At 56.6% G+C, this 11,492-nt stretch overlaps 1 protein-coding gene across 13 annotated transcripts in view; it reads right to left on the bottom strand.

Annotated features, from left to right (window-relative positions):
• ARHGEF10L (Rho guanine nucleotide exchange factor 10 like) overlaps nt 1-11,492 on the bottom strand; it is a 182,103-nt gene that overhangs the window by 21,770 nt on the left and 148,841 nt on the right. For all 13 annotated transcript variants that reach the window (XM_017852046.1, XM_017852048.1, XM_017852050.1 and 10 more), the window contains one exon: nt 11,120-11,268. In XM_017852046.1, the coding sequence (XP_017707535.1) occupies nt 11,120-11,268 (149 nt within the window). The remainder of the gene's footprint in view (nt 1-11,119; nt 11,269-11,492) is intronic.

Raw genomic sequence — 11,492 nt, 5'->3', positions numbered from 1 at the left:
ACCTGCACCCACACCTGCACCCACGCCTGCACCCATGCCTGCACCTACACCTGCACACAAACCTGCACCCACACCTGCACCCACACCTGCATCCACACCTGCACCCATGCCCGCACCTACACCTGCACACAAACCTGCATCCACACCTGCACCCACACCTGCACCCATGCCCGCACCTACACCTGCACACAAACCTGCACCCACACCTGCATCCATGCCTGCACCCATGCCCGCACCCATACCTGAACACACACCTGTACCCACACCTGCACCCATGCCTGCACCCATGCCTGCACCTACACCTGAACACACACCTGTACCCACAACTGCACCCACACCTGCACCCACACCTACACACAACCTGCACCCACACCTGCACCCACACCTGCACCCATACCTGCATAGTATCTGCTCAGCACCCATTTGCCCGTGCTTAGTCAGAGGGCACATCACCAACATCTTAAGGCTGAGACTCTAGGTTCCCCTTGATGAAGTGCGGGGGTGGTGGGGAGGCCACAGGGAGGGATGGCTCAGCCAAGGTGGTTGCCCTGCTTCCCACATAGGCTGTGAGAACTGCAGAGAAGGATGGTTCTCAGTTTCCACAGGTAAATCCCCATCCAAGACTGCTGGGCAGTGGTGGCTGCATGAAAGGTCAGAAGTGATGTGACCAAGACAAAGCTGGGACCAGCCCAGAACAGGTAGGGCTGGGAAGGGGGAGTGGGAGAGTTGGGGTTTCCAGGCTTGTTCAGAGCCCCAGCTCCCAAGTGGACACTGCGCAAAAGACTCAAGCCACAGTCAAGAACTTATATGATACAGACACGTGTTGCTTAATGACAGGAATAATGCTGTTCTGAGAAAGGCACCATTAGGCAATTTTGCCATCTGATCATAGAGTGAGCTTACACAAATCTAGGTGGTAAAGCCTACTGCACACCTAGGTTATGCTGTACAGCCTGTTGCTCCTAGGCCCCACACCTGTACAGCATGAGACTGTACTGAACACTGCAGGCAACTGTAACACAATGGTATTTGCGAATCTGAACATATCTAAACATAGAAAAGGTACATTAAAATGCGGTATTGTAATCGTAAGGGACCATCATAATACGTGTGCTCTGTTGTTGACTGAAAGTCACTACGCAGCATGTGACTATATTAATATAACTGACCAATTTCCCTCCCTCTCACACGCATGCACAGGCATCAGCTCACACTTCTCAGGGGCCCTCCCGCTGAATGCCCTCCAGGGAGCCTGGCCCACCACCAGTCCCGCTCTCACTCCCCTCCTGGGTTCCTTCCTGGGCTCCTCGGATGAGTGGCAGGTGTGTCTGCCCCATGGCTGGGCACATGTATGGGGCTGACCTGCATCCTCTCCTGTGGGTGAGGCTTCCTCATTGGGGCACCTGCTCTGCAGGACCTGTGCTGTCACTGGGCTGGTGTCACCACCCACTCTATGAAGCTCCCTTCTCTCCCCAGGTACCTGGGAGAAGCCAAGAGCCCGGTCTTCACCTGTGGTCAGCAACCCCCATCAGGGCCCACTAGTCGTGTGAACACTATGGGCCAAGGGTAGCTGGAGCCCTGGAAGGCTCAGAGTCAGGCAGAAGGGAAGAGCTGGCGTGGGAAAAAAGGGAGATTTGGGGGAGAATGAAAGCGAAGGAGAGAAAGAAGCCAAGTCAATGCCTGCACTTGCACTTCAGGACAATCCAGAGAGAATGAGACCCTGGCCCTGCTCACAGATATTTTGCCATCTGGAGGGAGGACGGTGTGGGCAGAGCACACCCACAAGACCCAGTGGAATACAGGGCCGACGAGGCAGAGGACGGCAGACAAGGTGGGGGCTTCAAAATCAGAGGCATCCTGAGAACCTGGCTCCACCACTGTGTGGTCCCGGGCACCCTGAGCAAGTCCTGTGACCACAATGACACAACAACTGACATGTGGTGCTTCCTCCCACCAGGCACAGCCATGGGATCTGCATGTACACGGAGCTGCTTAGTCCTGGGGCAGGTTCTATAATTATTCCCCATTTTACAGGAAGGAAACTGAGGTCATCAGTGGAAAGGCCAGCCAACCCAGCCCCTGAGCCTGCACTGACCATCATCCAAGCCCACTCAGACAAGGTATGCAGGGGCAGCCAGGAATGTCTCCTGCAGAGGTTGCCTGCTGTGGACCCTCCCTGCAACCCGGCTGCCAGGCTCACAGAGGACCATTGCTTAGCAGCCACTCTGCCTGAGTGTGCATTAGGCACTAACCTACACCCTCTGCAAGTGTGACCTCATTCATTCTTCCCAACCACCCCGGGAGGGAGCCTCCCTAATGACACCCAGGGCCTGGCCTCCACTGCGTTAAGCCCTCAGCCTAGTGGCTGACATTCAGCAGACCCACGTCCATGGCTCTATTTGTTCCTTGCCAAGTTTCAGAAGGACTGGGCAGTTGCCCCTTGGACATCTACCCTCCCCCTCTCCCTGTTGATGGGCTCAGAGGGGAGGGGGATGTGGAAGAGACACACGGAGTGGAGGGGAGGCGAGGATCAGGGGCTGGCTACTGCCAGCTAAGACTGGGGGGTGACTCACAAGGACAAGACTGCCCCTGCTGTGCCAGCACCCCTTCCTCACCTCCCGTCCCATATGTCCTCTCCACGATGTCTGTTCGTCCGCCTTCCCTGTACCGGCTACCTTTCTCCTCCAGCTTCCGTCCTGCTCCAGGTCAGGTGTCGTGAAGCCTGTTCCCTGAGCCATCAGCTCCCAACTTGTTTTTAAAATCACGAAATCTTTTCATCACCTAAATCTTCTGGTTGGGGGGAAACCAAGTGCTCGACACAGGAAAGATCTGAGCTCCTCCAGGTGAGGAGAGAGGGGCCTGGAGGCTGACCCTCAGCCATCTACTGCCCCACAAGACATGCCCTGACATGCTCTGTACCCTCTCTGGGCCCGACTTTGCAACCAACCAACTTATTTCTGACCCCTCCAAGGAGCAAGGCCCTATGGGGTCCCAAACCCACCCCCACCTCCCATGTGTCACACACTTCCTGAAAGGGAGTCCTTCTGAACATCTAGCTTCAAGCCTTCATGATGCTGGAAAACGCTCGCCTTCCTCGTGAACTTGTTCTTGTCGGAGCCCCCTGGGAAGTCTCCACAATCTTTAGAAAATCCATTTCTCAAGTTTTGCTTGCCAACTTTTAATTTAAAAAACATAACAGGGTGACAACCACAATGACACACACATTAACAAAAAAAATTAAGACAAACTGCCGAGCAGAGCTGACTCCACGCAGTGATAGGACGTGAGACCCTGCACGCACTGGCGGTGGGCCCAGACCCCGGGCGCTCCTCCTCGGCAGCTCCTGGGCACCGGGAGGGCCTGGTGCATGTTTTCACCCTCACGCTAATTTGCATACCATTACCCAAGAAGCCCTGCGCCTGGATTTCTCTTCTGCAAATTCCCACCCGTTTCGTGTCATAAATAAGATAGGAGACAGAAAACTAATACAGCCCAGTGATGCATTATTCATGCCACGTCACACTGGTATGATAGATTTACAACAGCTAATACATGCAAACTAAGTTTAGGCACTAAACATGAAAATTAAGGGTGGGGAAGGCGGCTGGGGTTGGGGGGGGTGGGCAGAGGAAATCAAGGGTTGTTGGTGTCCAGGAGCCCAGAGAAGTTTCTTCTCTGTCATGCTTAGGGACAAAAAGCATGAGTGCCGGTATGAGAGACCAGTGCAGAGGTACCAGCAGGAGGCGTCAGCCGCAAAGCAGATTGCTGACAGCACACACTTCACGAAGCACCTTCATGCTCCGAAGGTGGTAAAAACCAAGCCGGTCAGCTGTTCCGCAATGCCCCCACCACACTTGGGGAAACACCACAGACAGAGCCCATCTCCTTAAGGGCTGCCCTTCTGGCCTTAACCACCCTTTACTGAGCACCTGCTCTGTGTCAGACCTGGCCTTGGGCCACGGGGATACGATGGTAACAATGGGAGCCAGTCAGGCCCTGTCCCACCCTACTCAGCTTCGGTCTGGTTAATCCCATAACCGGCCCCAGGATGTCAGCACATAGCTGTGGTGTGTGTAGGAGGTGAAATGGTCCAGACAGGCTTCTCCAAGAATGGGAAGCCCGGGTCTAATGGGGGAGGGGCTACCCCAGTTAACCCCACCACAGCCGTGCAAGGCAGGAGCCGGGCCTGGGGTCCAAATGCTGCCACCTGCCCCGAGTTCCAGCACTTTCCAGGCAGGACCCAGGCCTGCGCTTCTTGGAACTGCACCAGGAAGGCTGAAAATCTGCTTGGGGGAAGGGGGTTGCCATAGAAACACCGCAAGGCTGGAGTGGGGGCAGGTCCAGGCAGGGTTCTCACCCTCGAGTGACACAGTTGTCCATCTGTCCCTGGCTGCCATCCAGGCAGGGACTATCCCCACTGGCCACAGACCCTCTGGACAAGCCCCTTCTATGAATTCCTCCCTCCCCTCTCTTGGGAGGGGCCTCCCTGCCCTACTTCCTTGAAGGCACAGTTCTCCCAGGACACTTCCCTAACTGCCCCAGCGCAGAAGGAATGCCTAACCCCCAACTCTCACCTTCCTGCAGAGTCCTGCGAGAGCCCTGCGACCGCCCTGCAGAGGCAGCTCCACCGTGGAGGAGGAAGGTGCCAGCACACTCACCCCTAACTGGCTGAGAGGCTGCACCGTGCCCGGCCCTGGGACTCACTGGTTAACAAGGCAGTGAGGCGCCGTTTCCATGGTGCTTACATCCCAGTGGTGCAGATGGACAACTGCATTCAAGGAGATAATTGCAGAAAGTGACCAACACTCGGAAGACAATAAAGCCGGGTGATGTGCTGAGACCATAAAGGGGTAGTAATGACTCAGCTGGAGCAGTCAGGGTGGCTTCACTGATGAGGCGGCAGTTAAGCCGAGACCAAGCTACAGAGGAGCCACACAGGAGGGGAGCAGTGCTCCAGGCAGAGGGAACAGAGGTGAAGGCCTGGTGGTGGGAAGGAGCTTGGCCTGGTGGTGGGAAAGGGCCAGCATGGCTGCAGACTGAAAGCAAAAGGGCCTGGCTTCTAGTCCACATCCCCATCTATAAAATGGGCCCAGCGGGTCACTCCTCAGCCTTGAGGAGATCCAATAGCATAATGTATATTCACAGCCCAGCTGGGTCCCCAACGCCCCACCCTGTCACTACTGTTGTCCTCCCACAGGCCAGGGTGGCAGAGACCCCAGCCCACACCTTGTCAGGGAGCAGCCTTGCAGGGCACCGGCCCTCCATGCAGCAGAGCACACCCTGTGTGCCTCAGGCGTGCTATCAGCCTGTTCCCAATAAGTTTTTTTAAATTAAGATGCAACAATCATCCCACAGCCGGCTTCCCCCTCCAGCGATCGGTTAAAATGAACTCCAGACGACTGGATTAGTCTTTGAAGGCGGTGTGATCTAGATCATGAACGCAGAGGACGCGGTGTTGACACGGGCCCTGGTGAGCGACATTATTATTTACCAGGCCTCACTTCTGCCTCTGCTGGGATCAAGGAGCTGAATAAGCAGTTGGTGGGCAAGCGTAAAACCCACAGACAGACCGCGGGTGCCAGCTCTGCAGGGGATGGTGGCATGAAACAGGTCAAGGCGGCCCGGCAGGGACCAGGTGGACAAAGCGCAGAGTCCAGGCCATGTGGGCCTCAGGGAGGCAGTCCTCAGCTCAGGCGCCCCACCCCTGGAGGCCATCTGGCCACTCGAAGGCTGCCTCTGGCCTGGGCGTTGCTCGTGGTGCTTTCTTCTGGCCAGAACATCACTTCCCCCCTTCCTTCATAGTCGCACACCAACTCACCTGCATAGCTGAGCTCGGGGATCCTGACCTCCAGACAACTGTCTCCTGCTCCTGTCCTGCCTCCGGCTGGGTGTGGCACCCCTCTCGCCTCCCCCGGGATCCTGCCTACCCTGGGCTTTCCCTGTCCCTGGTCTCATAACACTGGGCAGAAGCTGACAGTCCCAGCTCTGTCTCTGCACACTGGACTCCGAGCTCCTGGACTGCTGAGCCCACCTTGCTCATTTCTGTGCCTCCAGCACCTCACACAGAAGGCCTGGAATTGGGAGCCCCTGCTAGGTGCCAGTGATCCAGGCACTGTGGAAACAAAGATGAACACAACACAGTCCTCAGCCCAGAAGGCGTCATGGAAACAAGAGGGGAGTTATATCTGACATGGACAGAAAGCTTCGGGGGCCCAGGCAGTCCAAAGGAAACTGAGCCTTCTGCCTACCAAGGTGGATGGGTTAAGCACAGGGGTTAAGACTCAGAATGTCTGTGTTCAAATCCCAACCCTGCCTCTTCTAGCTGTGTGACCTTGGGCAAGTTACTTAACCTCTCTGTGCCTCTGTTTCATCTGTAAAGTGGGAATAATAGTATTCATCCAAAAGCGTGATTTGAGGATTAAATAAGATCCTACAGGAAAAGTGCAAAACTTATTTCTGGTCCAAAGGAATTGCTCAATATACATTGGTTTGGATTACTTCCTGAGGGTGGAAGGAATCAGAAAAGCCCCTTAGAGGTAACATAGTCCTAGATTAAGCCCCTGTGTTTTCACATTTGGTCCTGGGCCATGCCAGCCATACCCTCGGCCAAAACACATGCCTGAGTCTCCTGGCTTGGAACACTGAACAGCTCCAAGAATCTCAAATCCCATAGGGGGTTTTCTCAAGCCTAGGGCAGATTCTGCCACTTGGCTGCCAGCAAGGAACGCCCTTCCTCTGAAGGTAGGCGTTCTGCTGCAGACGTCTCATGCGAGGCACAGCCCACAGGTGCTGAGCCCTAGGCACACATATGAGACCACAGCCAGTGAGAGAGCAGCAGCAGCCCAGGCTTCAGGCGGCTCCCCCAGGCCTGGCTGGCCATGCAGTGGCAACTGTGGTGAGCATGGAGCTGGGCAGCCCAGGAGCAGGTCAAGCAGTCGTTAACAGCAACCAGACGGAGCCATTTCCAGATCTCCAGCACCAAGGTGGAGCCGGCTTCCCCTGTATTCCAAGCAGCAGGAGCATGGCTTTATTAAATATGCATGGCGATCACCTGGTTACTGTGCCGAATGATTGTATGTACTGAAGGCAAGCTGCCCGCACCGCGCAGCGAACAGAAACTTTTCCATTTTCCTGGTTGTAGACAGGGGCGCGTGCTGGCCTCTGCTGCAGGGGCTCCCTGGCCACCCCTTACTCCATCTCACCTCCCTCCAGTCAGCAGCCCTCCTGATGTCCCCTGAGGTGTGAAAAGCAGGTGAAAGGCCATATTGATCTAAGGGTCTAAAGACCCTTCTTTAGAGCAACTGATCCAGAACTAATCTTTAATCACAGCCTCAGGCTATAGCCTGGTGGCCACTGGGGCCCCAGGGATGGTCACGCCAGAGCTGAGCTCTGTGGGCTAGGAGTGGACTGCACTATGGCTGGCAAGGGGCAAAAACAGGTGAGAGCCAGGCAGGGCCTGACCCGGGCCCCTGTCCTTCCCTTCACCATCTGTCCCATGCTCCTGGACGGCTGTTGGCAGGAGGAAGGCTGTCTTCTAGTGAGGCGAGAGGATGGCAGACCTGCAGTGTGGGCTCCACGCCCCACACCCACTGACGACACCGATCCCGGGAGCAGCTTGATTTTCCAAATCAGCAACATACACAGCAATGCAGATTTAAGATGGGTGAATTATTACAATGACAGCAAATAATGTTCATCCAGCCCTCCCCCTTTCACTTGAATGTCCTCAGTTTGTCCTCCTGCTAACTCCCCACTGGTACTGTTACCATTCCATTTTACAGATGAAATAACTGAGGCCCAGGAAGGCTCCATGTCTTATTCAAGGTTGCATAGCTTGGCAGGGGCACAGCTAGGGTCCCGTCTGAAGCAGCCTGCTCTCCAACTGCACACGTCTAAGGGGGTAGGGTGCCAGCTACCCAGAGTTGGAAGTGGCCGGGACACAGGTGGGGGGCTGCTGTCTTCAATGATGCCTCCCCAGTCCTCCCCACTCCTGAAGTCTCAAGTGCTCCTGAGCTGCCAGGAGAGCCTGGGAGGAGCTCCACAGGCCCAGCTCACAGGGGCAGCTCTGTGCCCTGGGGCCCTGCCACTCACATCTCCCCCGCCAGCAGCCGGCAGTCGCTTCTCTGCTCTTGCAGGCCCCTGCCTGTAGTTTCTGGATTCCCCTCCCTCCAGATCCCGTCATCAAAAGATTCTTCCTTGAAAACGCCTCTTAGTTCACCCTGCCTCCTGTTTCCTGAGCTGCCTCCTACCTGGTGCGTCCCAGTTCTCCTACTGGCAGCACTGAGAATGTCCTCTGGCCAACAGGGGGCTGAGGGCTTGCACCCTCTCATTCCCTTCTCTCTCTGCTCTCGGCTTCTTCCTGTCTCAGGCCCTGCTCCCCCAGTATTGAGAACAGGGGCTGGGTCCCCCTCATCAGACTAGAGGCCCTCAAAAGGCAGGCTGTGCCTCCTCCATGAGACTGGAGGCCCTCCAAGGGCAGGCTGTGTCTCTCCCCCCAGACTGAAGCCCCCACTCCAAAGACAGACTGTGTCTTCCACATCAGACTGAAGGTTGCCCCAAGGGTTGGGTCTCCCCCAACAGATTGGAGGTCCCCAGAGCAGGCTGGGCCTCCCTTCCCTCTCACACCACTGCCCTAAATGGGTGCCCAGCACACTAGGCCTACAGGCCGAGCACCTGTCCACCAGTATTCTCGTGGGTTGAGTCAGACCCTGTGCCAGGGGGTCCACAGGACACCGCTGGCAGAGCAGTCAGACTTGCTGTGAGGACAGTGCTGAGACACCTGGGGGCTGCTGGGAGAGGCAGGCCAAGGGGTCAGACATGTCCTTCTTCCTGGCTTGAGACCCAGATGGCTCAGGGGACCCGAAAGGACCGGGGAAAGCTAGTTCTCCTTGCTCACCTTCCTCTCAGAAGGCCGAGGAAGTGCAAGGCCCTTGGAGGAAAGAGATGGGGTGGGGTGGGCTTGGGGGATAGCAGGAAGCCCCCCAGCATGAACCAGGGGCTGGAAAGGGATGGGGTGGGGTGGGCTGGGGGTAGAGCAGGAAGCCCCCCAGCGTGAACCAGGGATTGGGAAAGGAATCTGCAGCTACAGTTGCTCCAGCTGTTCTTGGGGGAGAAAGGGGACCGAGGAACCGGGAAAGCCAAGGCAGCAGTTTTCCCTCCTGTTGGTGTCTCACTGGCCCTTGGCCCAGCCCTGTAGTACCAGTGAGGTCAAAGGTCCTCAGTTCCAGGTCCTGGCATGAGTCCAGGACATGAGGTTGGAGCTCATGCTGCCCAGGAAGGGTACCCGGCCCAAGAATCACCAACAGCCCCCAGGCCCCTGCTCCTCAAAGGAGCAAAAGCTCACCCGCTGGTCCTGCACATGGCGCTGCCTCTCCCTCCTGTCTAAGGAGCTGGGCTGGGTAACTCCACCTCCCCTTCCCAGCACCCAGGAAGAGCCACTGATCAGTTATCTCCCAGGCTGGCACTGGCCGGGTACCACAGCTCCCAAGCATCATCTTACTCCTTGAGAGAGAGCTGATTTTATGTTTCAACTTGACTGGGCCACGGGAGCCCAGATATGTGGTTAAACGTGGCTCTGGGTGTGTCTGTCAGGGTGTCTCCGGATGAGATTAGCATCTGAATGGTAGGCTTAGTCATGCACAAGGCCCTCCCAGTGTGGGCGGGCCTCACCCAATCTGCTGAAGCCTGAATGGAAAAGGCTGAGAGGGGAGAATTCGCTCCCTGCCTGACTACCTTCCACTGGTTCTTTCCTGCCTTCAGAATCACGCTGAAGTATCAGCTCTTTTGAGGTCTCAGGTCTGCCAGCTTCTGAACCGGAAGGCACACCACCAGCTGGCAGGTTTCCCGGCCTCCGTATTCACACTGAACTACGCCGGCAGCTTGCCTGGGTCTCCAGCGTGCTGTCCACAGATGCTGGGGCTTCGCTGCCTCCACCACCCCATGAGCCGACTCTCTGTGAATGAATCTCTTCCTATGTACATGTGTATACATATACATGCACATACACACACTCACATATGCCTCATTGGTTCTGTTCCTCTGGAGAACCCTGACTCATACAGTAAGGAAAAGGATTCCAGGAATGGGACACTTATTCCCATTACAGACTAGAAGCCTCGTGCTCCCCGGGGGCCAGCACAGAGGCGCCCAGGTGTAAGGCGCAGAACTGAAAGATGATCTGGTTGGTCTGGCTCCAGCAAGCCAGGGAAAGAGGCGGGCCGCATCCCCAAGACTCAGCCTCCAGTCTCAGAGCTCATTCGTAAGGCCCCGTGCCTCAGTTTTCCCCTTTGTCAAATGAGAGTTGTGTCATCTGGAGCCCAGCCCTGATTATCTGTGCTCTTAAGATCCCAGGACTCCACTTAGTGTTTCTACTGTTGAGTAGCTGATTCACGGCTGCATGACAGAGAACTAGATAGGCAAATAAAGACCACCCCTCATGAGGAAGCACCCTGGGAGGGTTCCACTCCAGGCCAGGTGGCGACTCATCGCAATTGATAGTCCAAACAAATCAAACATCACCAAAATGCCTCTTGGGGAACCATGCTGAGTCTCCCGCCCAGGATGGACTGCAGGTGTGGTCAGGTAAGCGGGCAGTGCTGTTGGTCAGAGACAGGCATGGGCCTAGGCTGAGCCAGGGACAAGTCCCCCAGACCAGTCCCTCATCCTGGGGGCCAAGGCATGGATGGTGCTGGAAACAGGGCAATGCAGGACCCAGGCAGCCTCTCCCTCCATGTGGTTTGAAGAGCCCAGCGGATGGCTGTATCCACCCTGGCCATACCCTCAGCATGGCCTGGGCTCCATGGGTACAAGTCCTGGGTATCAGTCCAAGGACAGGGACCCCAGTCCCACTTCCACAAGCAGCAACCAACACAACTCAGGATCCAGGCCACAGTGCACTGCGGCTGGGCGCTTTCTGTTCTTGGTAGCCTTGGCGATGTGTGGCAGAGGAAGAGGTCAGGCCCAATTGGGACCTTGGCCCCCTCTGCTTCCAGACAAACTCTGCCCAATTGATCCCTGAGATGCTACTGGGAGCTGAAAGCAGTGCCGGGGTGGACGTAAGAAAGGGTCAGCAAAAGGGAGGCAGGCCTCCAGGGCCACAAGCCAAAGGATAGGGCAGTACCTGAGGCTGGAGGGTGGTGGCTTCCAGGACAGTGACCCGGGGCCCACAGCTGGCCCACACAGCATCCTCCAGGCTCAACAGGGTGCGGACAGGCCCAGGTCCCACAGTCAGGCACACAGGAGGGCTCTCCAGGTCCCACAGGACACCTCCTGCAGGGAGAGAGGGGAGGCAGGTCGGGGCCAGGAGTGGCAAGCAGGTCCCCCAGGAACGCAGGCCAGCAGCAGGGGGGCTCAGCGGGGCCCCACACACCCTCTCCCTGCACTCCAGGGCCTTTCTCTCTCCATCCAGCTGGATGGTGGCTGTCCCCATCTGCCTCCGACTCCCACCATTCATTTCCCACACCTGGCCACACCTACTCTCAGATTCGTCCTTT

This window comes from Rhinopithecus bieti, unplaced genomic scaffold (assembly GCF_001698545.2).
Source record: "Rhinopithecus bieti isolate Rb0 unplaced genomic scaffold, ASM169854v2 scaffold_33652, whole genome shotgun sequence".
Taxonomy (NCBI): Eukaryota; Metazoa; Chordata; class Mammalia; order Primates; family Cercopithecidae; genus Rhinopithecus; species Rhinopithecus bieti.
The sequence above is the reverse complement of the archived record's forward strand: the minus strand, read 5'-3'. Positions and strand labels throughout refer to the sequence as shown.